The sequence below is a fragment of the Giraffa tippelskirchi genome, chromosome 9, assembly GCF_054371585.1.
Source record: "Giraffa tippelskirchi isolate mGirTip1 chromosome 9, T2T-mGirTip1v1.2.pri, whole genome shotgun sequence".
NCBI classification, from domain to species: domain Eukaryota; kingdom Metazoa; phylum Chordata; class Mammalia; order Artiodactyla; family Giraffidae; genus Giraffa; species Giraffa tippelskirchi.
The window spans coordinates 164,574,931-164,602,541 of NC_137283.1; the positions used below are offsets into that span (position 1 = coordinate 164,574,931).

Genomic DNA, 27,611 nt, shown 5'->3' on the forward strand with positions numbered 1-27,611 from the left:
GGAAAGAGAACGTGTTTTCCCCCAGGATGTGGTCGATCAAGCACTGTGACCCCAGCAGAGGCTCAGGCTTCTGGCAAAGGACACGGGACGTGGTGAGCAGACAGCAGGAGTCGGGTGGGGGGAGAACAAGGACACGGAGGGATTGAGGAGGGGCCCCCACTGCCGGGGCCCCGGCTGCTCTGCGGGCTCAAGGCACGCTTGGCCCCAACACAGTGGACAGTTCAAACATCACTGCACCGATGCAGCCAACTTCAGAGGGTCTCTATCAACCCACCGACCGTGAGAAGAACCCACTCAGATGGGGCATTACAGCACTGAAGGGGTCAAAGCTCCTTCACCAATTAGACGAGAGAGGGTCAGCTTCAGAAAGTGGTGAGTCAAGCACCGGACAAGCAGACTCCTCCAAAGGAGCCCTCCTCTTCCGCCTCCTTCAGGGGGCCCCTCAGTATGTATTAAATGAGCCCATGCTCAGGGTTATCTTTGGAGACTCTGGCATGGTAGGATTTGGGAAAATGAGGAAAATCCAGGGGCCTAGTGAAATAGGACAACAGTGTGAGTGCTGCAGTCTTCAACACATGACAAAGACTATGTAACATGGATGCTATATATGGTAGGAAGTATAAAAATATACTGTAAAAGGTGGTCTATCCTTAAGACACTAATTGGAAAGATAAAAATTTATACTGATAAAACAGAAGTAAAATGGCAGCAGATGGCTTAACTCAAGGTCTTGTACAGATGCTAAATCTGTCAAAATCATCACCCCACCGACATTACCAACATTATCACCATCACCACCATCATGACTATCGTCCCCATCATCATCATTGCCACCATCACCACCACCACTACCATCACCACCATCACAACCATCACCATTACCACCATCACAACCATTACCATCACCACCATCACCACCACCATCACCACCACCATCACCACCATCACCATCACCACCATTACCATCACCATTACCATCACAACCATCACCATTACCACCATCATCACCACCATCACGACCATCACCACCACCATCACAACCATCACCACCATCACCATCACCACCATCACCATCACCACCATCACCACCATCACCACCACCATCACCACCATCACCATCACCATCACCACCATTACCATCACCACCACCATCACCACCATCACCATCACAACCATCACCATTACCACCATCATCACCACCATCACGACCATCACCACCACCATCACAACCATCACCACCATCACCATCACAACCATCACCATCACAACCATCACCATCACCACCTTCATGACCATCACCATCACCACCATCACCACCATCACCACCACCATCACCATCACCACCATCACAACCACCATCACCATCACCACCATCACCATCACCACCATCACCACCATCACCACCATCACCACCACCATCACCACCATCACCACCACCATCACCATCACCACCATCACCATCACCATCACCACCATCACCATCACCACCACCATCACAACCATCACCACCATCACCATCACAACCATCACCATCACCACCTTCATGACCATCACCATCACCACCATCACCACCATCACCACCATCACCATCACCACCATCACCACCATCGCCATCACCGCCATCACCACCATCACCACCATCACCACCATCACCACCATCACCATCACCATCACCACCATCACCACCACCATCACCACCACCACCATCACCACCACCATCACCATCACCACCATCACAACCATCACCACCATCACCATCACAACCATCACCATCACCACCATCATGACCATCACCACCATCACCATCACGACCATCACCATCACCACCATCACGACCATCACCACCATCACCATCACGACCATCACCATCACCACCATCATGACCATCACTATCACCACCATCACCACCATCACCACCATCACCACCATCACCATCACAACCATCACCATCACCACCTTCATGACCATCACCATCACCACCATCACCACCATCACTACCACCATCACCACCATCACCACCATCATGACCATCACCATCACCACCATCACCATCACCACCATCACCACCATCACCACCACCATCACCATCACCACCATCACCACCATCACCACCATCACCACCATCACCACCACCATCACCATCACCACCATCATGACCAACACCATCACCACCATCACCACGATCGCCATCACCAGGACCCCACTATGGCACGAGCACCCTCTGTTGTCAGGCTCGGTGCTCCATGCTCTACATGCACTGTGTTACCTGGGCTTAACAAAGACCCTCTACGTTGACCTGGCCTTTTAAAAATAAGGTAATGAAGACTTAGGACATTCATGACTGGACAACAGTCATCATTTGGTCAATGTTAGTTCCGGGCCTTGAGCCGGGGCTGGACTGATTTCAAAGACTGTATCCCTAACCGTTCTGCTTCCCTGCGCCCCAGTCGCCCCAGCAGAGCCCACTGCTCAGGTTGGCAAAAAGTAATAGTAGAAAGAACATCTCCTCCAAATACATAGACAGTGTATGTCTGCAGTGCTTTTTTCCCCTTTCAATTATTTAATTTTTGGAAAAACTGCATTTGCATCTAAGCAGTTTACTTTTAAAAATCCTTCTGATTTCATAAGTGGCACGCACAAAGATGAAGCTAAAATCCTCGTGAAATGATTCATAGAATATTTGAGAAAGACGAAAACAATCAGTTCTGACAAGGCTGAAATTCAAGGCGCACTGGCCTGGGCTGTCTTTGTAATTCCCCCCATATAAATCATCCTTGTTTTCTGCCATCGTGGGTTTATCAGAGACATTCTTGCCCGGTAATTCATCCTGAACACACCAGGCTTTACCTTTGGAAAAGTAATTAAGCACTGCCTGGCTGAAAGAGATAAAGATTTAGCACGCCTTATACATGGAGATTAGAATGTAAACACAGAAATCTCAATTAACCTTCTAACCTGTAGGTCAGAAGGATGGGGCTCCCAGTTATAAGGAGAAGGCAATGCCGTTTCCCACAGACCCGTCCAGCTGGTGACGGAGCTCAGGGCACAGTGGTTAGTTACCGGGACAGGAAAAGCCGAGGCTGGGTGGCTCATTCCCAAAGGAATCTGCGCCCCCAGCTAACCCAGACGCTAAGCATGAGACAGGGTCACAGACAGCCCTCTGGCCAGCTGCAAAACAACCCCCAGTCTCCCAGTAATCCCTGCTCGCTGGAAGGGTGCCAGGAGGGAGCAAGGGGGTGAGGGAGCAGAGGGGGCATCCCCAGCCTGGAGGCTCACAGGACCGTCCACGTTCAGACTGGCTTCCAGATGCTACGCCTGGCCTCAGAAGAGCAGCCCCGGGACGACGCTGGGGAGCAAGGAGGGACGGCGGGTGCTGGCCCAGCCCCAGGATGACTCCGGGGAGCCAGGAGGGATGGCGGACACTGGCCCAGCCCCGGGACGACTCCGGGGAGCCAGGAGGGGGAGTGGACGCTGGCCCAGCCTCAGCTTGTCTGCCCTGGGCCCTGAGACCCCATGGGGGCCCCCCCTCCGCCCGCACTCTGGTCCTCGGGGCTCTTAATACCCTGTATCCACCAGCCCACAGCGGCCCGGGACTGCCTCTTCTTCACCACACCCCCTCCCTACCCCCGAACTGTGCCAATCTTCTGTGTAAAATGTAAAAATTATAGGGGGCTTCCCTGGTGGTCCCGTGGTGAAGACCTTGTCTTTGGGTGCAGGGGGTGTGGGTTGACTCCATGGTCAGGGGGCTAAGGTTCCACATATCTTGTGGCCAAACATCCAAAACAAGACAGAAGCGATATTATAACAAATTCAACAAAGACGTTAAAAATCAGATGGACAGGGAAGGCTGGTGTGCTGCAGTCCATGGGGTTGCAAAGAGTCGGACACAACTGAGCGACTGAACAACAACGACATCAAAAAAATCTTTTTTAAAAAAGCGAAAATTGTAGTCAAGCTTCTGGATGGGTTGGAAAACTTAGAATGGAAAAGCTTACATCTCCAGGTGTTTTTATGAAACCACAGCCCCTGTTTGCTCCTGGTGGTGAGTCCCCGTGAGCCACGGAGCGGACTGCAGCCTGTGTCCCCGGTCAGTCTCCCCCAGCCCCTCAGCCCAGCGGGCAGCAGACGGGGCGGGAGGGGGCTCCCTGCTCTGGGACCAAGTCCCTGATTTTCCGCCCCTCCCCCATAGTCATTTTCAGCACAAGGAGCAGAAACGCATCTTCCGGCCTCTTCATAAGCCTTGGTGACGCTGCTGACACCGGTGCCAGCCAAAGTGTCCCCAGAACCAAGTCCCGCCCGGGACCTCAGCTGCGGACTCATTTGGAATTAGGGTCCCTCCAGCTGTAACTGGTTAATCACAGTGAGCCGCACAGGAGGAAGAAGGGCCTATGGCCAGTGTGATTGGTGTTCTCAAAAGAGGAGGAGACACACACGTAGGGAGGGGCCCTGTGAGACGGGGCAGAGACAGGAGCGGCGTGTCTACAGGCGGGGAGCACCAAGGAGGGATGAGGGACGCCCCGCCAGGGGCAGGAGGCAGACCAGAGGGAGCTCGGCCTGCCCACACCTTGACACGGGACATCCGGCCTCCAAAACCGGGAAGGAATCCATGTCTGCTGTTTGAAGCCGCCCAGTAAATAGCACTCGGCAGTGACAGTCCTGGGGGTCCACCACGACCCCTAGAAGCAGAGTTTCAGAGCTCAGCCCACCAGAGTTGTTGTTATTGCTTAGTCTCTAGCCATGTCCAGCTCTTGTGACCCCATGGACTGTAGCCCACCAGGCTCCTCTGTCTGTGGGATTTCCCAGGCAAGAATACTGGAGTGGGTTGTCATTTCCTTCTCCAGGAGACCTTCCTAACCCAGGGTTCAAACCCGCATCTCCTGTGTTGCAGGCAGATCCTTTAGCATCGAGTCACCTGAAGCCCCCACAGGAGTCAATCCCCGTGTAACCTGGTGCTGGAGCCTGTGAGACCCAGTCCCACCCACTCGGGCCGCCGGGCTGGATTCAGGGACCCTTGTGGGCCATTGCGGTTCAGAGTGGCTCCCTTCCCAGCCAGGTGTGCCTCCAGACCCCAGGCCTGAGTCACATGACATCTCCCTGCTCCACGGCTCTGCGGCTCCTTCCTGACCCCTTTTGCTCATCTGGAAGAGTCTGTCGCTGCACCTGCCCCTGTAACCTTCAGACTTCCTGCCCCCACCTGGGAACGCCTGGCCAATTAGCCTCTAGTTGATTTTAAAACATCCTTTCAAGAGCCCTCATTTCCTGCTAATGTTTGGATTCCAGTGCCTGGGTGGTGGCAGACATCATATTTGTTGAAAATATGAATGAATGAATAGACAAGCCCACGAGTAAACCAAAGGACACCCTTCTTTCTTGGAAACGAGCAAACTTCCACCCCGTGTCGTCAGGACAGCCTCCCCCATCCTTCCCTGCTTCCCCTGCGCTCGCACAGTGATGGGCCCAGGCCAGCCGGCGGCCCGAGCTCCAGAAGGAGGCCGGGCTAGGACGTCAAAAGAGGGCGGCCGGTGCGCCCCTGTCACAGCTTCACTCGCTCACAGCTTTTCCAGAAGGAAGGGCCCCGCAACACTGCTGTGAGCGGACGGCCTTGATGTCCTCGGCTCAAGCCCCAAGCTCTGAACGGCTTCCCGCAGAGGGGCGGCTCGGAGCCTTCTGCACCTGATTCTCCCTGGCCTGCTTGCACTCCCTAGGAGACCCTTGAATGGTTAAGGTTACATGTCCACTCGGGTAGACCGTGTGCCAGGGTCTGGTCGACAGTCTGCACGTCATGTGAGTGTATCTGCAAAGTGTGATTAATGGTCAAACCTGCAGAGGAGAGCTGCTGATCATCCAGACATGGTGGGCCTCGCCCAAACAGTCAAAGGGCTTAAGAGAAAAAGACTGGAGTCTGGGAAGAAGGTGGGCTTCTCCTCCAGACGCCTTCAGACTGGACCCAGGACGCCTGCTCTTCCTGGGCCTACAGCCCAGCAGCCCGCTCTACACGTTTCCGACCTGCCAGTCCCACAGCCACCCCCACGTCATGCACACACGCACACACACACACGCACACGCACACACACACTCACACACACTCACACACACGCACACACACGTGTGCACGTGCACACACGCGCGCACACACACACACGCACACAGCCCATTGGCTCTGCTGTTTCCCTGGGGAGCCCTAACTCAGGCCGTCTCCCAGTGTTAATCTCCCTGCAGCACTGGCCTCGCTGGAGGATTTTGGGTAAGCCCCTCACTCTGATTCTCGATTTGCTCATCTAGAAAACAGGAATGATAATATCTACATCCCAGGTTAGATGAGATGGAAGATGTAAAAGTACTTTGTAATAAACTGTCTCTGCAAAGTTATCATTTCCAGCTCTCGACCTCCCAGGACGCATGAAAGGCTGTGCCGCCTTCCTCCCCGGCAGGGCTCCCCCCCGCTGCCCCCCACCCCTGAGGCCTCTGGAGTCTCTGACAGGCCAGTGTGGGCCTGCAACGCCCTGCTGCCTCCCCAGGCCTGACACTCTCTCATCCTGTTGTCATCACCACCCCGCCTCACAATTCCCAGCACGTGAGACAGTGAATCAGGACGTGCTGACCTGGGGGGGATGATCAGGAGTGATCGTGACCTATTCAAATGTGCCTGTAACTCGCACATCAGAAGGAATGTTTCTCTAGCTGCTGCTACCTGTTTGCAAGATGGAGGTGCCAAGTCGGGCGGCACCTCCAGGGCTGTCGGACGCCCGCGGACTGGGCACTGGCAGGTGACCAGAGACTCAGCTGTGCACCCTGCCTCTCTCCCCGGGGCACGCAGGCTGGAGGTGAGTGCTGCCCGCCTCCGCACCGTGTGGCCAGGACCGCAGCGGGGCTGGGGTGGCGGTGACTCAGCACCTAGTCCTGTCTGGGGGCAGCAGATGCCACCCGTCACTGGACCAAAGAGACAGGAAAGCTTGCACGGGCACACGGGATCCTGCTTCCTAGGTGGGCTCCCGTGGGCCCAGGCTGCGGGCTTCCTGAGTCTGGAGAGATGGATGCACAGCAGCACGTGTGTTTCTGGGCCTCGCCTCCCACCAGCCCTCAGGGGCCGCGGTGCCAGAATCACCGAATGTCACACCGACAAGTGTCCCCGGAAACATCTGCAAAGTCCACCTGAAATTTAGAGAGGGATGCTCGCAGTTTCCTATGTTCAAATAAAACCTTTCCCCTGATACATCAATAAAACTCACAAGTGCTTTGCAAGTGGTGGTTGGAAAGGAAGGTTGAAGCAGGGGAGGAGGCAAGCAGGAAGCTGGCCCTCCCCATTCCCACGGCAACCCCGAGGGTCCCAGGGAACTGGCTTTGAGGAGCACGTCAGAGGACCAGGAGGAGGACTCTGCGGCCCTGGAGCCGGCACAAGGTCACCCTGCCCCCGGTTAGGGGCCCAAGGGGCCTGGCCCCAGCTTGGGAGCAAATGTCAGAGGCAGAAGGCAGGCCTGTCTCCATTGTCCCCCCAGAGGCCACCTCCTTCACCCCAAACACAACGCCCACTCCACCTCCACTTCTGAAAGGCTGCTCAGCCTGCAACGGTGCCCGGAGGAATTTCGCTTGAACTTTAAAGCCGTCGCGATCAGAAGGTGGTCAAGGTTCCTTTCCCTCCCTCCGCGTCTGCTCCACCGCCCCGGAGCCCGGTCCACGGATTTGGCTTGGGGGATGCGCGGTGAGCAGTGAAAAGCCCAGCGTCAGAGCACGCCTGGCCCGCAGTGGCCGGCAGCCTCCCAGCTCCTCGGGTCTGCAGGCTCCCTCAGCCACGTGGCACGCATGCTTCCACGTCCACAGCACGACTGTGGGGATGACCTAGGACTCAGCACGCTCCTGCCGGTCCTGAATGTGCCATGAGGGAGCTCAGCGCTTCTTTTCTGACCCCGCCACATGGCCCCTGGGGTTTCCCAATCCCAGTGAGCAGTGTTCTCTGCTCACTCCCTGGTTGGCTCTACCGGCTGCCTCATTCATGCAGGTTCCTGCAACCCCTCCTGGGCCGAGGATATAGCTCTGTAACCATGGCCTTCACTCCAGGCCCCTCATTCCCATCAGATCCCCTCACCACGCCACCCTTCCAGGTGGCTCCTCAGCGCCTGTGCAGTACTCAAGCGTTCCTAGAGTCTGACCCGACCTCGTAGACCAACCTGACTCCCCCCGCCAACTGGCTCTGCCAGCCGCACCCCCACCCACCAGCTCCCTTGGAGTTTCCTGTCCAGCTCCAAGCCTCTGCTCCCACCCTTCCCCCAGCGACACCCCCACTTCTGCCTCTGCAGACTCTGTATTCTCACGGCCTCCCAGACTTTTCCAGATCAGCAAGGCATTCCCCCAAAATGACCCCTCATCCTAATTAAGTCGGGGTTCTTACCTTTATTAGCAGCTCCCAGAGAATGTGACAGGAATCCCAGTTCACGGCCAGCCCTTCTGAGAAGGCCCCTCTGCTGCCCTGGCTGGTCCCCTTGCATCCTGAGTGAAGTCTCCGGGTCACCTGCTCCCTGGATTCACTCTCTCGTCCTCCCTGAGACCCCACATACCGCCCAGACAGGCTCCCCTTCCTCCACCCCGCCCCCACCCTGAGACTTCCCAGCCTGCAGAGACTGCACACGCCCTCCGCAGACCCCTGAGAGGACCTGCGCCATCCGCTGGCGGTCTCCTCCCTCCTCGGGGAGCTAGGAGCTCTCTATATGCACATCGTCCAGAGAGAAATCCTCACAGACTGGATGAAAGTGAAAGTGAAAGCCGCTCAGTCATGTCCGACTCTTTGTGACCCTGTGGACTATAGAGTCCATAGAATTCTCCAGGCCAGAATACTGGAGTGGGGAGCCTTTCCTTTCTCCAGGGGAGCTTCCCAACCCAGGGATCGAACCCAGGTCTCCCACATTGCAGGCAGATTCTTTACCAACTGAGCTAATATCTAATAAAGACAATTCTCCACCTCACTGTAAGTGCATTGCCTGTAACGTTCCACGTGGACTGTCTCAAGGTCTCGTAACTGGCTCTTGGTCATGTCTCAGCCTCACAAGCAGAAGAGGAGCTCCTGAGATGAGCAGGGTCTCGTTTCCCTAGACAGCCCCTCCCAGCCTCGCCCAGCAGGTGGTAGAGGCTCCACAGACACTTGTTGGACGGAACAAAGGGAAGGTGTGCGCTGCGACTGGACCAGACGCATACCTCCTCCTCCCCGCACGCCTCTCAGGAGATCTCACCTTAAATCACACCGTGCAAGGCACAGATTCCTTCCAGATCACAGGAGGATTCCAGCCTGCGTCGACAGCGCCCAGAGCCTGCCTTGTGAGTCCTCCCACCCTGGGTTCTCAGACCGTCACTAAACACACAAGACACAGTGCAGCTCCGTGCGGAATTGGACGTCTGCAGAGACTCACTCTCGGGTGGGAGCTCCGGGGAGCATGGCCGTGCAGAGCGCTGCGTGCACACACAGCGGGAGCTGGGGGTCTTCACGTGGCGCCATGAACATCTGGTGCGGCTCCTCCCTGGATGAGTAGGTTTTAAATACCGAGCCCTGTGAGGTGCCTTGTGGAAGACAGGGATGCTGTAAATTAGAATTTTTCCAAGGTTACAATCACGTGACGTATCACAGGCCCTCACAGATATTTATTGACTTATGTTGCAGGAGTATTTTTAACTGTTAAACATCCAAAATCTGTCGTTTGCCCACACTTATTATTTTAAAGTGTAATCTTCCCAACATTTTTCTTAGAGAGGCTGACATGGTGTAATTAAATACAACGTGGCATGGTGTGACGCTGGCATTTTCTGGGAAGAGCTGTTAGCATGCTATAAAAAGAAAACATTCCGATCTGGAGATGATGCCCATCCCGAGTCCCTGAGGCAAGTCGCGGCGTTTGCTCTGAGATTCTTGAGGTCAGACAAGCGACGTTGTCAGAATAATCCTGTAAAAAGTGAATCTGCCCAGGAGGCAGCAGAGGCCCACTTGATGTGTGTCAGGAGGAGATCGGGCAGCTCATTCATCTGCTGAGATCACTGGGGCCTTGGGGTTAAGGCGGAGAAATTGCAAAGAAGAGAGCAGATGTTCTGGAAGACACGAGGAAAGTGTGCTTCCTTCCTGGCGTGCCGACAGTAAGGCCCGACAACGCTAACCCATCAAGTACTTGATACCAAATTCCTCCGTGGCTGGGAGAAGGAGTTGGTGAGAAGCACTGACGAGAAGGGGCAGGAGTAGACAGTGGACCCCGTCCAGCTGTCCTGGGACCGAAGAGGCGGGGGCTTGATAGCCGGTCTGCGGGCAGAACTGGCCACCCTCAGGCTCCACTTGCCTTCATCATGTTCTCTGTTGTACTGAGACATGTTGTAGCACATCTTTTAGACCATGTGATGAATTTGATCCCTAGTCTTCACAAGAGCAGGGCCCCCGCCTTCTACCTGGTTCTTGGAGTGAGTGGCACAGAAACCCTAAATCTGCCGTTTGTTTAGGTGGCTGCCTGGCGTCAGTGCAGCTCGGCCCATGGTGGCTTGGAAACGCTTGGTGGCTTCTCTTGATTGATGTTTACCTGTTGACCTACAGACTGGTTAGACAGGTCCCAGGTTCTACTCATGCAAACACTTTGTTTGAGAAGCAAAGTGAGGCTTCTTTTCAACTGTATCTGTGTCAATAAAAGCTTAGCAGACTAGCATGAGTATTTTCAACAAAAAGGCTGGCTTACAACTCAACATTCACAAAACCAAGATCATGGCATCCAGTCCCATCGCTTCATGGCAAATAGATGGGGAAACAATGAAAACTGACAGATTTTCTTTTCTTGGGCTCCAAAATCACTGCAGACAGTGACTGAAACCTTGAAATTAAAATACACTTGCTCCTTGGAAGAAAAGCTATGACCAACATAGACAGCATATTAAAAAGCAGAGACATCACTTTGCCAACAAAGGTCCATATAGTCAAAGCTATGGTTTTTCCAGTGGTCACGGACATGAAAGTTGGACCATGAAGAAGGCTGAGTGCTAAAGAATTGATGTCTTCGAACTGTGGTGTTGGAGAAGACTCTTGAAACTCCCTTGGACTACAAGGAGATTAAACCGATCAATCCTAAAGGAAACCAACCCTGAATATTCAATGAATATTCAAGCTGAAGCTCCAATCATTTGGGCACCTGATGTGAAGACCTGACTCATGGGAAAAGCCCCTGATGCTGGGAAAGATTGAAGGTAGGAGGAGAAGGGGACGACAGAGGAGGAGATGGTTGGATGGCATCACCGACTCAGTGGACAGGAGTTTGAGCAGGCTCCGGGAGTTGGCATTGGACAGGGAGGCCTGGGCGCTGCGGTCCATGGGGTTGTGAAGAGTGGGACACGACTGAGTGACTGAACAACAGCACGAGCATTTTCAGCAAAGGTTTGTCAATGTTTAAGAAAAGTGAGGAATTAAAGTGCTGGCTGAACACGATGTTTAGTGGGTTGACGGGGCTTTGACGTTTCGAACGACCAGCCCGCTTGTGCGTATACTCACCCGAAGCGGGTAACCACGGGTCAGAAGGCACCAGAGGAGAAGGAAACATCGGCCTTGTTTGCAGGAGCTCCTGGACGGGCTCAAGGGGCCCCTGTGTCCATCCCCCACTCCGGGAGGTGCATAAGAAGCCGTGAAGAGGCCTATGCAGCTCTCTACTCATGCTAAGCACGAAGATTCAACTCAGGACGTCGTGTCTCTCATCTTGGTTTCATAAGTGGTTCACAAGTGGGACGGCTCTGTATTTCATCAAGTCCAGATTTTATATCATAGTTGAATTTCCCATTTTTCTCTGCTTCTGACACCATCCTCACCCCATTGCACTTCCCCAGATCCAGGGGGCTTGGGGGAAAGCGAGGGTCTGTGTGCCAACAGCGATGGGCAGACCCCCCCCCCCGAGATGGCTTTCCTCACCAGCCCCAGCAGAAACTTGTGAAAAAGAAAAAACTGTGTAGCACCCCACACTGCTATCCTCGCTTATCTGTGTAGATATTTAACCTCATTATTATTATTTTAGGCACAGGGCTTTTAACATACACAGTGGTCTGCAGCGTTACTCAGATGATCGTTAGTTTTGAGCAGAACAGATACAAGGAAGGAGCCCCAGGGCAGAACACAGATCTCAGCTGGTGCTGAAACTCCCTCAGGCCGGCTAGGAGTTGAGTTCACCTAAGGGGTTATTGCTGACCCTTTTTCTCTCCTCTGGGCACTAGCGGAGGTCAATGCCTGACTCAAGTTGGCACAGACGGCTTCCCCATCTCGTAAGACACGACACTCAGGGTGAAGCCTCTTTTCAGTGAACCAGCGCTTGGTCCTTCCTTTCTTCTTCTTTTTTTTAAAAAAATTATTTATTTATTTACTTAGGCCGGGCTGGGCCCAGGCTTTTCTCGAGTTGCGGAGAGCAGGGAAGTGCTGCTCTCCAGTCAGGGGCATGGCCTCTCATCGCGCTGTCTCTCCTGGTGCGGAGCTCAGGCTCTGGGGCTTCAGGAGTGGTGGCCCCGGGCTCCGGGCACAGGCTCGGTAGCTGCGGCTCACGGCCTCAGTTGCTCCGAGGCATGCGGGATCTTCCCGGATCACGGATGGAACCCAGGTCTCCTGCGTTGGCAGGCGGATTCTTTAACACCGAGCCACAGGGAAGCCGTGCTCCTTCCTTTCCCAGGCAGTCTCTGAACACCGTTGAACGTCTAGACCAACAGGCAGTGAGCTCCCTCATCTGTAGTCTCCAGGATGACCCTCATCTCGGCCCTGGACGCCGGACCTCTGTCCTGGCACCTCTCTCTCGTTCCTCGGCTTCCACAGAGATCCCCCAGGAACTTCACAGTCTCATTTCCATGATCTGCTTGCTCATCTGAGTCAGGCAGCTTACACTCTCTTTCGGGGAGCAGGTGTTGTGCTCTTTGTGACTGTTTGGGGCTTCACTTCCCACAGGTCTGCTGTGTCTTTTCTGTATGAACACCATTTTTCTATAAAGGAAGTGGGGAAAAAAGAATAGACTGAGTCATCCTGCTTTCTTTTCCTTCTGTTAACATGGTACCATCTGCTCCTTGATTTTTGCACTAAACGAAATGCAGCAAACACGACTTCAGGAGATTCTGGATGAAGGCGCCACGGCCTGAACCGCAGATAAAGCAATGTGGCCAAGGGTTTTGTGGATTCCGGAAGCGAAATGTGTGGGGGACGTGGCGTGGGCACAGAGAGGGCTTTCTCTGTGCTCTTCCCAGGCCCGTGCCAGCCACCAGGTGCTCACAGACGGAACGGGATGCCCTTGATGGCAGAAACCCAGCGCGCCTTGCCTGTCTCCCACATGGAGCAGAGGCTGCAGAAAGCTCTGTGGGGTCCCAGGTCCCAGAAAAGCTTTACCACATCTGAGTGAGGGGCGGCAGTGACAGCCACCGCACTGCACGACTGCTGAAACCTCCCCAAAGGGTAGCAGTCCACTGACAGGTGAAATAAGATAAAGTATGAAAAAATATTCCAATAAAAAGCCAAAAAAAAAGAGGAAAAAGGAACAAAGGACAAACAGGGCAAATAAAAGCACCAAGAAGAGCGTAAGTTTAAATGGTCTCACATTGTTGGTTAAACAGCAGAGACGATCGGATGAGACTCAGAAGAGCAAAGCCACCACCATGCTGCTTATCGGAAACCCAGCTTGGAAAGCAGCCTGGCAGGTCTCATACCTCCTTGTCCTGCTGTGCAGGGCTCCACACGCGGTGCTCGCCCATAGGAAGTGAGAGCGTGTGTCCACACACGAGCCGTGTGTTCTGAGTAAGACACTGTACTCACAGCAGCAAAACCTGGAAACGGCTTAAGTGCCCGTGAGCTGCTGAGTGGGAAACCAACTGTAGTGTCTTTTCCAACACTGCACTGGAAGACTTTGCTAGTGCAATTAGATAAGAAATTATACAAAAGGTATGTAGATTAGAAAGGAAGAAATAAAACTGTCTTTGTTTGCAGATGGGATAAACACACATGCAGGGAAAAAAAAAACAACAAAACAAACCTCTTGAGATTGAGAATTGCCCTGGTGGTTCAGCGGTTCGGACTCAGAACTTTCACTGCCAAGAATCTGAGTTTGATACCTGATCGGTGTACTAAGATCATCCCACAAGCTGCAGCCCCGTCAAAACCAAAACAAAGTGAAACAAACAAACAAACAAAAAACTGTCTTCGAATTAATGAGCAATTACAGCAAGATTGTAGGAAATAAGCTTAAAAAGTCAATTACTTTCCTATATACCAGCAAAGAGTAAATGGAATTTGAAATTTAAAATGCAATATCATTTACATTAGTATCCCCTTCATTAAAATTTAAAAAAATTTAAAAACAATTTTGCTCTGCAAAAGATAGTGACAAGAGAGTGAAAAGACAAGCCAAACACCAGGAGAAAATCCTTGTAGACATTTGATAAAGGACTAATAGAATCTCCAAAGAGCTCTTAAAACTCCAAATAAGGAAACAACTGGATTAGAAAATGGGCCCAATATCTTAACAAATACCTTGCAAAGAAGATACACAGATGGCAAACAGGCAAACAAAGAGATGTTCTCCATCACACGTCATCAAAGAAATGCAAATTAAAGCAACAGTGAGGGATCACTACATGACCTGTCAGGATGGCCAAAACCTGGAACCATGACAACATCACATGCTGGGGAGGCTGTGAAACAGTAGGAAATCTCACTCACTATGGTGAGAGTGCAGAATGGGGCAGCTACTTGGGAGACAATTTGGTTGTTTCTTATGAAACTAAACATACTCTTATCACGTGATCCAGCAATCATTCTTCCTAGTATTTACCCAAAAGAGTTGAAAACTTAGGTCTACACAAAAACTTGCACGTGGCTGTTTGTAGTAGCATCATCGTTTGTAGATCATTGTTTGCCAGGGGTTAGGTGGGAGGAGTGAATGGGGCACAGAGGATTATAGGGCTGTGAAAACACTCTGTGTGATAATATAAGGATGGATAACTATCATTGCATATTTGTCCAAACACACAAAATGCACAACGTCAAGAGTGGACCCTGATGTAAGCTGTGGGTGTTGGGTGATTACGACGGTCAACGCAGGCTCATTGAATGTAGTAAACGTACCTTCTGTTGGGGATGTGGAGAAGGGGGGAAGCTGTGCCTGTGTACAGGCAGGGGAAAATGGGAAAGCACTGCAGTTTCCTCTCAATTTTGCTCGGAGCCTAAAACTGTTTTTTTTTTTTTTTTGAGTGATCTATCTTTTACCATCCTGTTGATGTTCAGCAAACATTTCGTATCGAATAACTCTCTGACGGTCATTGGATGTCACTGATCTCTCAGGTGGGTGCACTGTGGTGCTTCTTACTTTAACTTGCGGTACAAAATAACTTCTCCACAGTGCTAGCTCCTGAACTTTGATCCATGACTCCTTTGGTCCATCAGTAGGGAAACAGCCCAAGCTCTGTGAGGTCGACTCCACTTAGAATGGGAGCTGGGAACCAGAAGCAGCCTTTAACCACTTGGATTGGGTTTCTAGAATGTTATTGCTGAATACATTCACTTGCCATTGGCATCAGTGTGAAGTCAAGTGGCATCCTGAATTTTCAAATGAAAGTCCTTTTTCTCCTGCTGTTTCACCTGGAAGCATGCTGCGGGAGGAGATCCATACCTGGGTACCTGGTGCTGCAGAGACAGCTGTCAATCATCTCAGCTGATCCCAGATAATGTGCCAGGCACCTTCACTTTCACCTGGGATACGTCCTTGTGCCTCCTGCCACCCTTCCTGCAGATGCCTTGTCTCCCGAAAATCCCCACTGATTCAAAGAGATGAACAAATAGAAAGATGTTTCAGGAATCAAGAAGAAGCATCTGTTTTACACATACCAGCTGGTCTAAAATCAAACCTCATGGTCAGGCTCCAGGGGAGAGAGACAATTTTTAAATGTCAGCAGAGTTTCCGGTCTCATGGATAAGTAGATGTCTTATGAATTCCCTGGAGAAAGGTCAGGCCTGCCACTTCCAGATAAAAGGCAGGCACTGTCAGAACACTCTGTGTGGTTTGGAAAGGAAATTTCTGGGGTAAGGAGGACTTTCAAGGGCACAGAGTATTCCCTTTTCGAACCAACAGGTTTTTGTATAATTAATTCCTCCTGACCAGAGCAGTACTAATTCTCTTCATGGAGGGTCTGTGAACTGCATCTGGTTGACCTCATTCCCCAACATTTTTTCCTAGGATGAAGAAGAAGTCTCTAGACAGACCAGAGAAGAACTAGGTTCAATTTTAATCTTCACTTTACCTGTAGTAAAAAATCCATGGTTCCAAAGTCAACCCAATAGTGCAGCCAAGTGCTTGTCCCTAATTCCAACTAATTTTCTACCCGCACCAAGGAAGGCCCAACAGTCTGAAGCTGAACTGACAAAGATATAGATCAACAGGAGGAAAGCAAGAACATTTTATTGAATGTCTGCATGTGTACGGGAACTTTCACAAGAGAATGAAGACCCTACGGCATGACTAGAGCAAGGAGCTTTCCCACTTTCTTGACAAAGAAACAACACACTTGTGAAGAACCCACAAGACAGAGGGGTCAGGAGCAGTAACCGGCGAAGAAGCAACTGGAGGACCGGGTGAGTGGGACGAGGTCCCCGCCCTCCTGGGGCAGTGGGGGCGCCTCTCGCGGCCCCCTGCTCTCAGCGAAGAAGGGTTCGGAGGGCGGAAGGTCTCGCTAAAGATACTCAGCACGTCTGGGCGCCCTGACCGGCTGGCGGTCCTAGACCCCCTCAGGGCAGAACTCAATGAAACAGAAAACAGGAAGACAGGAACCACTGAAACGGAAAGCTGGGTCTCTGAGGTGATCAGTTGAACTGATACACTTTGAAGCAGCTCGCTGAGAGGGAAAAGGAGAGAAGACACAGCATGGCAATATTGCAGTTGAGCTGTGAAGTCCCTACACAGGCTCAGGTAACGCAAGGATGTGGGAGCATGTCAACACCTTCCCCCCAGAATATATCAACAGGCGCAGCAATAAATGCTGGAACTTAGACGAAATGGACAGTAAGTTCCTTGAAAGACACAAACTACCAAACCTCATTCAAGAAATACAAGCATCTTAAGTACCTCTCTCTTTCTCGACAAATATAGCATAGCACAGTGAATTCTGCTCAATATTATGTAAAAACCTAACTGGGAAAAGAATTTGAAAAAGAGTAGATGCATATATATGTACAACTGAGTCACTGCTGTACGCCTAGAGTAACACAACATTGCTAATCAACTATACTCCAATTAAAACAAAAGTTTAAAGAACTAGAAGCCAACCTGTAGGCAGAAACCTTCCCACAAAGGAAATTACAACATCTTCATCGGTCAGTTCCACCAACATTTAGGGGCTTCCCTCGTGGCTCAGGCAGTAGAGAATCTGTTTGCAATGCAGGAGACCCTGGTTCAATCCCTGGGTTGGGGAGATCCCCTGGAGAAGGGAACGGTAACCCACTCCAGTGTTCTTGCCTGGAGAAGTCCTGTGGGCAGAGGAGCCTGGCGGGTGACAGTCCGTGGGGTCTCAAAGAGCTGGACACGACTGAGCAGTCAAGCGCGCACGCACACCAAGGTTAAGGAAGGAATAACGCCGGTCACGCACAAGCCTTCAGGGGTGTTGAAGAAGGAACTCTTGCCAGTACATCCTGTGAGGCCATCATTACCCTGATACCAAAACCAAAAAGAAACTAGACAAGGCATGACACACCTTTGGACGCCCTTTGTGAGAGGGAGACTGGAAACACATGAATTTCTTCTGGATGGAAACATGAATGACTATATGGTGGTATATTCTCAGATGGACACTGCTTATGTGTGGCATGACGATGTGTGTATACTAAGTCGCTTCAGGCGTGTCCGACTGTTAGATAGCCTATGGACTGTAGCCCGCCAGTCTCCTCTGTCCATGGAATTCTCCAGGCAAGAATACTGGAGCGGGTTGCCATTCCCTTCTCCAGGAGATCTTCTCGACCCAGGGGTTGAACCTGCATCTCTTATGTCTCCTGCATTGGCAGGCGAGTTTTTTACCGCTAGCACCACCTGGGAAGCCCAGATGTTACTATGAACCCAAATGGTGTAAAGCTAAAAAAAATTGAGTTAAATAATACTGAGTTAAAAAAGCAAATTTCTATAAAACGGAATTTGTACAAAAACTATATATACATATGATGGCGTTTATGTCAAGTTTTAAAAACACGCAAAATAATGGCAGATTGCTTATGCAAACAGACACATGTAATAAAAGCATAAAACACACCCATGCGTGATAAACATCAAATTCAGAACAGCCGTTGCCCTTAGGGAAGCAGGAAGAGGAATGGTCTTGGGGGGATATCACATAGCGTGCTTGGACTAAATATGATACGTGATGATTTATTTAACTTTTAAACTATGTGAAGCAAATATAGCTAAGTGATAAAAACTATCAAAATAGGTAAATTTAGCTGATTGAATTGGTGCATTTACAGTTGTCTTTATAGTATTTCCTGTTCCGTTTCTCTCGGGCTTGAAATCAATGACAGTACATGTGCTTAGTAAGTTAGTCATGTGCAACTCTTTGCGACCCCGTGGACTGGGCTCCTCTGTCCACGGGATTTCCCAGGCGAATACACTGGAGTGGGTTGCCATTTCCTTCTCCAGGGCATCTTCCCAACCCAGGGATCGAACCCATTTCTCCTGCTTGGCAGGTGAATTCTTCACCGCTGAGCCACGGGGGAAATAAACACCTCGTGATAAAGGCATCGTGGTTTGGGAAGCAGGTTAGCAGACGTGTTCCGCAGACCTGCTCCTGGGTGCACAGGGGTGAACCCAAGAGGTCACTGCCTCCCTGAGAAGCCCCTTTCTGCTGCCGTGGGCCACGGGGCGAGGACTCGCTCACACCATCAGGGGTCTGTCTGCCGAGACGCTCCTGGGCCCAGGTTGACTGTGACTCCATGATGAGCATCTGCTGTTAAACATCCTCCCTCGGCGGCCCTGGCTTCCCTGGTGGCTCAGATGGTAAAGAATCCGCCTGCAATGCAGGAGACCCTGGTTCCATTCTTGGGTCAGGAAGATCCCCTGGAGAAGGGATAGGCTACCCACTCCAGTATCCTGGCCTGGAGAATTCCCTGGACTGTATAGCCCATGGGGTCACAAACAGTTGGATGCAACTGAGCAACTTTCACTTTCAGGCCTCCTGAGAACTTCCAAGATCGAATCTTCAGCTGTGACCCTCCTGAGGGAAAAAGACACAGAGCTGTGCAACCAAACTAAACTCATCTGATGCTCGAGAATGTCTACTGGAAAAATAGACAAGTTTAGATTCACCAAAGCGGACCCTTAGACGGCTTCAGAAAGAAAGTCTGCCTTTGTGAGAGGTAGTCTCAGGGATAGGGGTGCGGGGTGGGGTGCCTGGGGAGAGAGAGACGTGTTTGACGTTTCTGGGGGAAGACCAAGGTCAGTATCTGCAGCCCTTGCTCGTCATCTTAACATTCTCTCTCCTTAATGTGGAGGCTGCCTGTTTTTCTGTCAGCATTTTCGGTGAAGCTGCACTGAAACACAAGCAGAAGCCTTTGATAATACATCTCACGGTCCGCTCCATCAGTGTGTATGAATTACCTCCCCCTCAGGGGGAGCGAGAGAGGCACGGATAAATCTCCGAGAAAAAACAAAAAACAGGATGATGAAATGATTTCCTCTGCCCCCAATAAGATAAAAAATAACAAACAAAATTCACACCTTTTCCTCATTTGCCCAGCAGAAAACGTGGACTCCAGACTGGCCTAGTTTCAACTACTCGTGAGTCTTAACACTCACGTCAAACTGCTTCAGCCTTTGCTCCCTACAGCCAGGATTTAAAATAAATGACTTTCAGATTCTTTCTTCCTTATTACATTGTTATTTAATAAACAGAGTGACTGGAGGCGTGAAGCGGGCTCTGGGCAGTCCTGGGAGGAAAGGCCTGCCCTCTGAGTCACACCAGCACCTGGCCAGCCCCGGGGGTCTTGGAGGATCATGGTTTTCCGAGGGGTGGGCTCACCCAGATGTTGTTTGTAATAACCACAGATGCTAGATATGACTTCTCATAAACCTACTGACAACTGCTCAGATTTCCTGTCTAGAACACTTTGGGGTTCTTTTGAAAAAACAATTTAAATTGTAAAATAATGTTCATTTCAAAAATATGCAAAGGTGAGGATAATGTAGACGATTATGGAAACCACTTGCAATCACGTGAGATTGTCACCAAAGCTATACTCAGTTTTTGCTCCTCAAACCTCTCCCAGGGTGTTTGTCTCCAGGCAGGTTTGGCGGGGCGTCCTCCGGGGCTCTCTGCTGACATGGTTTCTCATGTCCTTCCCGTCCCATGAGGGGCAGTCCCTGCCCTTGGTGGGGTCGGACGAGTCTCTGCTTGGGTCAATGAAGGTGAGCAAAAGCGACGGCGGCATCTCCAGATGAAACAGCAGCAGCCACAGGGCAGCTCTCTGCGTGCCTTCCTTCTGCAGCGCTGACTGTACAGGACCAGACATTTGCTGTTTAAAGAGGGGTTGGGGCAGGAGAAAGGTTATTACCTCGGTCCGGAGCTCACCTTAAACTCCAGCAGGACTTAAAAGCTTCCCTGAGCCAGATGCAGAGAGGGAGCCTCCACGGGCCCTCTGACCTTCACTGGACACAAAGCGGGGCCAGGGAGCGCTCCTAGTACAGTCGACTAGGGCATGGGGAGGGCTTGTTACTGCAGGACGGTCTACTCTAGCCTGGCTGAAACGATTGGAAACACATCCTGCTCCTAGGTCAGCAGGCTTCCCGGGTAGCTCAGTGGTAAAGGATCTGCCTGCCATGCAAGAGATATAGGTCTGATCCCTGGGTGGGGAAGATGCCCTGGAGGAGGGAATGACAACCCACTCCAGTATTCTTGCCTGGAGAATCCCACGGACAGAGGGACCTGGTGGGCTACAGTCCATGGGGTCGCAAAGAGTCAGACACGACTGAGCAGATAACACCTTCACTTTCTGGGTCATCAAACATACTTTTAAAAAATACACTTCCTCCTCTAGTGGAGAATCATAAAACCATTCCCCTTTCCTCCACGTTCTCCAGCAGTGACTCAGGAGCGGCACCTGAAGGCCGGGTGGCTGCATCCCCCGTGAGCAGGCGGCACCCCTCCTGCCCATCTCTTTAAGCCTGTCCGCTCTTCCGTCATCGCCCTGCTGCTGCCTGCGGTCCTTTCTGACTTGCCGCTCCTCTTCTTGTGGTGGCCGGGCTGGGAGCCAGGCGGACCTAGGGATGGCAACCAAGACTGGGCGTCCCACCTGAGATGAGCCGACGGCCAAGCAACCCCACCCCGCGGCTGTCAGGCCCAGCGGAGGTCCACCTCTTCCATCCGCGTGGGAATCCCCGCCCACAAGTCATCAGACTGGGAGGAAGTCAGAGCTGATGTGCTGGGACACACAGCCCAGGAGAGCATGGGCGATTCACCTGCCACCTGCCTGCACACTCTTCGGGGGAGGCATCCACGCCCCAGGGCTGACTCCAGGGATGGAGAGGGTAGGAGAAGGCCTGGCCTCCGAGAACCACCCACAGCCAAGAGCAGAGATCCTCCCTCTGTTCATCAGTTGCTTCATGCTGAGGCTTTTCAGTCGCTCAGTCGTGCCTGACTCTTTGGGACCCCATGGACTGCAGCATGCCAGTCTTCCCTGTCCTTCACCATCTCCTGACATTTGCTCAAATTCAAGTTCATTGGATCAGTGAAGCCTTCCAATTATCTCATCCTCCGTCTGGTGTAGGCCCAGGTTTAAGGTTAAGGCTTGGAATTCAGTCTTAGAATGGGAGAGTGCAGAGCTGGTGGTGGCTTTTGTGGGGGAACACCCGTCGGGTCGGGTACACAACCGGCTTCAACCAGCTGAGCCCAGAGAAAGGGCTGGGTGCCTGTGGCCACTGGGGCCTTTGGTGACCCCCACCCCGCCCTGATGGAGGGACAGGAGCGTCCAGCCCTGAGCAGCAGGCAGGGAGCCACCTCGCCATCGGGAGGGGAGCCAAGGCCGCCAGCAACAACGCTCACCAGTTTCTGCTTTTGCTCAGAAGGTTGAGAAAGAGAAAAACACCATGGCCAACTCAAAAAGCAAACAGAAGCCCGATGCAGCGATCCTCCCCCTTGCCGTGTCGGGAGCCAGCACTGCTCTGGGGCCGGAGGCAGGCGGTGGTTTGGGGACTAGCTCTCTAGGCCTGCCCACCCCCTCCTTGAGCCCCCCACTCACCCTCCCCTGCACCCCGAGTCACCCTGTGGACCCAGAGGACTGGGGGGCACGTAGGACACAGTGAACTGTTCAGGGAGAACTGTCTGGCGTCCGGTCTGTCCCTTCGTCCCTCCGGGAGCCCTCCCAGGACAGCACTGAAGATCCAAGGCTTGTGTCTCAGGGGTTTTCCTACATTTGCTGTGGTCCTGGGGTTCCCTGCAGCTGGTCAGGCAGCCACTGCGGTGGTCTCCTGTCTGTGAGGGGCCCAGCCAAGGGGTCCCCTGTCCTGCCCCCGGGCACCCTCAGGAGGCCTGACTGTGCCCTCCTCCAGTGTCCAGGTCTCAGGGGCAGAGAGATGGGAGGGCCCTGCGGACCACTGAGGAAGAAGAGACGGCCCTTTAGAAGGAAACACGCCCCACCGTTCTCAGCCAAGTTCAAGTTTAGCTGCACTCACGTGAAATCAAATAAAACTAACAACTGCCAGGCATTATGGTTTTATTGTGAGCCGGGCCCCAGATAAGGGCTTCCTGCCCTGCACTATCAGCCTCACACCGGGCAGGCAGACGGGCCGCTGCCCACGTCTGGGCCCGGAGCGGCAGAGGCAGACCTGGAGCCGGACTGTTGAACTCTGCCCCCTGCACCTCTGAGTTCTGTGTTGGCTGCTGGACAGGAAACAGCCCCGGTTTCCTGGTGAGTCCTGAGTTAGGACCGAGCGCGGCCACAGGGCAGTGGGGCTGGGCAGCTGGGGGCCAGTCCACCCAGCTCCCCCACCCCTGCCGGGGCCAGTCCACCCAGCTCCCCCCGCACCAGGGACAGTCCACCCAGCTCCACCCCACCCCTGCCGGGGCCAGTCCACTCAGCTGCCCCCCCCAACAGGGGCTAGTCCACCCAGCTCCCCCCCAACTGGGGCAAGTCCACCCAGCTCCACACCCCCCCTCCCCCGCCAGGGCCAGTCCACCCAGCTCCCCCCATCCTGGGGCCAGTCCACCCAGCCCCTCCCCCGGCCGGGGCCAGTCCAACCAGCTCCGCCCCCCCTGCCAAGGCCAGTCCACCCAGCTCCCCCCTTGACTGGGACCAGTCCACCCAGCTCCCCCCCCAGGCCTGTCCACTCAGCTCCCCTCCAACTGGGGCAAGTCCACCCAGCTCCACCCCTCCCGCCGAGGCCAGTCCACCCAGCTCCCCACCCCAGGGCCAGTCCACCCAGCCCCGCCCTGGAGCCGGCTGCTCCCTGGTTCCCTGGGAAGCCTGCCTCCAGCCCCTCCAGCCCCACCCCCTCCTGCCTCCCAGCCCACTGATGTTTTCTTTCGGATTTGCAGGTTTTGTTCTATTTTTCAAAACAGAGACAGCTATATTCTGAACAGATTTCATCAAAAATTGATTCCCAGCACAGAGAAAATGCGAATCAACACAGAAATGCTTCAAGGCTGCAGGCAGCTTTACATCTTGGGGCAGACTGTCATAGTTTTGTTTTAGGATGTGGCCGGCATCCTGAGAAAGCAGGTCGCCACGGCGATGCCAGCATCGCTGCTGCACCCAGAGTGGAGATGACACAGACCCCCTCAGAGCTAAGCAGCTGCTTCGGAGGACGATTCCTTCTTTACAAGGACCTGATGGCGTGGTGGTGTGAACACCCAGTGCTCTTCTCACCTTTAATGATGTTCTAATTTTAATAGGCTTGATAGAGACCTACCAAGGGCTACAGAAAATTTCATCATACTGATACTTGTGAAAAACACCTGGTCTGAACAGAAAAAAAAAAACTTTTCTGAACCGGAAAGAACAGACTTTTTGACTCTTCTTGCTCAGATAGTGTGGAATCTGAATGAAGTCAGGTCAGGGTCCATTTAGAGACAAGGCTTGGCTTCCCTGTGTCTCCAGTTGCCGGAGTGCTGGACGACACGACAGGGAGGTAGGGTCCCAGCCCCCACATATTCTGGGTGCCCGGTCCACGTGGCAGCTCGGGGCCCCATCACCCCACCTGCTGTCTGCGCTCTGCCGACACGTGCAGCTGTGGCAAGGACCGTCCTCCCGGTTCCCCCAATGCCCGACTTTGAAAGCACACTGCCATCCCGGTGGATGGATGTGGGGTGACTGTTATCCAGAAACTGTGAGCGCCTGTAGGAAGACAGCGTCATTCACTCAGGAAAACTGACCTGGGCTGAGAGCACAGAAGGAAATTCTGGGCTGTGGGCCAGGGGCAGGGGGGCGGTAGCCAGAGGGGAGAGGGAAGCTGTTGGCTTGAGCCGCTGGAGCACCGTGGCCAGAGCGCTTGGGCTGCTCCTCCAGGGCCACAGCCTGTCCTCTGGGGTCTTGGGGACAAGCCGGCCATGCTTGCGCCCGTCCCCTGGAACTAGGAGTTGGGCCGGGGGCACCGGTCAGCCACCGCAGCCCACAGGCTCGATGCGGTCCAAGTCTCTTCACTCGGGCACAGTTAGGGCCGGAGGCCACGATGCCTCTTAAGTTTCCATTTCTGCACAACAGGGAGGGAGGGAGGGAGGCAGAGAGGCCCTGGTGCCGTGACCCACGTCTCTCCCCTCCCTGCCTTTCTCCACCCGGCTCAATGCTTGGGCTTCTCCTTGAAACCTGGCCTCTGGGATCCACTGTCCAAAAGAGCGGGGTCTCTCTAACACCAGATACGCTGATTCCATTTGATTTGCTCCTGTGAGTGGCCTGGAGTCTTTTTATATTTCTAAAAGGTTGAAAAAGAAAATCAAAAGAAGACTATTTCATGACACAAACCAATTATATAAAATCCAAATTTCAGTGTCCAGAAATAAAGCTTTATTGGAGCATGGCCACACTGACATACGGGTGCTTTTGAGCTATAAACAGCAGGGCTGTACAGATGCTGCAAGCAGCCCATGGCCCTTGTCACTGAAAATAATTGTCCTCTGGCTCATTTCAGAGCAAATCTGCTGAGCCCTGGCCTGGGACATGCAGATACTCCTTTGTAGATGGAAATACCCCACCAGGGGTGTCTGGAGTGTTTTCCTGACTTGTCCCTGTTGCTGACTTTTGCTAAATTATTTGACTTTTTTTCCCTTAATCATATTAAGCGTAATATACATTTGTTACAGTAGGCTAAAAAAAGATGTGTGTGTCGGAAGCGGTTCCTAACGGCCCCTCCCAGTGTGCCCTCTGCCTGTTTCTCTGTGGGGATCACTGTTCAGATGACTTTCTTCTCTGCTCAGACACAGACTCTTATTGTTTCTGTTTTTTAGGAAATGTGATTATGCACATGTGCCTCTCTGATATGTTTTGTTTTACTGAACACTGGATATTCCTTCAGATCCATTCAGACATCACTAATTCAATATTGTTAGTAAATGCATAAAATTCCATAGTAGACTTGAATTAATTATTCAGCTCTGCCCCATCAGTTAGCACGCAGGGGCATTACCTTTTTTACATGACACAGAGCTCTGAAGACAGGTTTCTGTGCTCTGGTGCTCTAGACCAGTGATCTCCTTCCATAGGATAGATTCCTAGAAGAAGGATTGGTGAGTCAAAGAGGTCAGGTATGTCTCATACTACGAAGCACCCTTTACTTTCTCAGACAGAGTTTATGGCTCAAACTTCTTCGTAGCTACAGGCTTCCACGGCCTTCACGTCATTGCTGAATACAGTTTTTTGTGACCAAACATGGTCACACTGGCCGGTGAGGACCCGGAAGCCTGCCGGTGAGGACACAGGAGACTGCCGGCGAGGACAGAGGGTAATGGACAGTGTCCTCCTTGTTGCCTGAGTACTTTTCTGTTTTTTTTTAAAATTCTCTCAAAAAATGCCTCTGTCTCTCTCTTCTTGTCTTAAATATAGATTCACATTTTGAGGCTTACTGGCCTGAAGAGAGCAGTCTGGCTTGAGGGGCCTCGGGTGCTTGTGCCTCATGAGGCAGGTTTTCTCGGGAAGACACACTGAAGTCAGGCCGATCTGTCCCCACCTGTGGGTCCTCACTGGGGCTGAGTGGGGGCGGTGGATGGACGTGCACAGCTGCGCCTGATGGGGCTGGAGAAAGAGCACGGGGCGCAGACCCTTGCCCCGCCACGGACCCCTGCCCCACCACGGACCCCTGCCCCTCCATGACGGACCCCTGCCCCTCCACAGACCCCTGCCCCTCCACGGACCCCTGCCCCTCCATGACGGAACCCTGCCCCTCCATGACGGACCCCTGCCCCACCACGACGGACCCCTGCCCCTCCATGACGGACCCCTGCCCCTCCATGACGGACCCCTGCCCCACCACGGACCCCTGCCCCACCACGGACCCCTGCCCCTCCATGACGGACCCCTGCCCCTCCACAGACCCCTGCCCCTCCACAGGCCCCTGTCCCTCCATGACGGACCCTTGCCCCTCCATGACGGACCCCTGCCCCTCCATGACGGACCCCTGCCCCTCCACGGACCCCTGCCCCACCACGGACCCCTGCCCCTCCATGACGGACCCCTGCCCCTCCACGGACCCTTGCCCCACCACGGACCCCTGCCCCTGATGCTCCAAATCCCCTCTTCCCCCACCACTGCACTGTAGCTGACAGCCTCCTGCTGATGCCCTGGACTTGGCCCTCAACAGACCATCATCAATTCTACTAGATGTAGAAAAAGCACATGTTTTGCTTCTAAAACACAGCAGTTCCTTTAAAAAAAAAAAGAATTCTCCATTTTAACGGCTCCCTCTGCTCAGATCAACGCCTAATGTTTAGCTAGCCTGGCCTCACATTCCTGGGTGGGGTCGGAATAATAATCATTGTATTTCTTTTCTTTTTCTGTTAAAATAAAAACCGGGGGAGAAAAAAGGGGAAGCTACAGAAACCTTAGGTGATCTAGTTTTCTTCAACGAGCAGACCAGCTCTGCAGGCGGAAGCTGCAGCCCGCCGGGTGGAGGTCGAGGACTCGCATCTGTGCCCAGAGCTTGTCACACCTCCGGGCTCCGTTCCCGCTCCGCACCTCACCTGCTGCCAGCCCGGCTCCAACCTCTTCTCCACCACCCGCCGTTCGGAGCTCCCCAGACAACTCAGGCCCCAAGGCCTGTGTCCTTCCCTGCGGGGCCCCCACCAGCTGGGCCCTGCCCCAGCACCCGACCTTGGGAGGGCTCCTTGCCCCTCTACTCAAGGACCAAAAAGTGCTTCCTACAGCAGAGGCTCTAAGCCTTTGACTGTGTGACAGCGAGTACTCAGGAAGTGCTCACTGATGCGTCAGGATTCCGTGTCATAGTCATGCTAAGGAGCAGCTCACACCCACAGCTGTTTCCTGCTTCAACGGTCCCTCGGGCGGGTGGGCCCTGAGTCCCCGTGCCCCCTGGCGGTGGGGGCAGCACTGACTCAGGCCCGCACCAGGGGCCCCTGACCCCCAGAACTGGGGTCCCCGAAGCCCCACAGGCCTTGTCCAGAGAAGCAGGCTCGAT

At 53.1% G+C, this 27,611-nt stretch overlaps 1 protein-coding gene across 2 annotated transcripts; it reads right to left on the reverse strand.

Annotated features, from left to right (window-relative positions):
- Positions 1-18,139: 18,139 nt before the first annotated feature.
- LOC145520398 (uncharacterized) lies at positions 18,140-27,313 on the reverse strand. Of its 2 annotated transcripts, XM_081526698.1 has the most exons (5): positions 25,611-25,695; positions 24,794-24,899; positions 24,364-24,680; positions 21,095-21,254; positions 19,856-20,509 (listed from the first exon to the last, which is right to left on the reverse strand). In XM_081526698.1, the coding sequence occupies exons 3-5, from the start codon at positions 24,537-24,539 to the stop codon at positions 20,249-20,251; spliced, it is 597 nt and encodes a 198-aa protein (XP_081382824.1). In that variant the 5' UTR covers positions 24,540-24,680; positions 24,794-24,899; positions 25,611-25,695; the 3' UTR covers positions 19,856-20,248. The 2 variants fall into 2 exon arrangements, 1 of the variants encoding a protein (XP_081382824.1); XR_014064449.1 differs by lacking the exons at positions 21,095-21,254; positions 24,364-24,680; positions 24,794-24,899; positions 25,611-25,695 and adding an exon at positions 27,160-27,313 and having other exon boundaries at positions 18,140-20,509.
- Between the last annotated feature and the right edge of the window lie 298 nt (positions 27,314-27,611).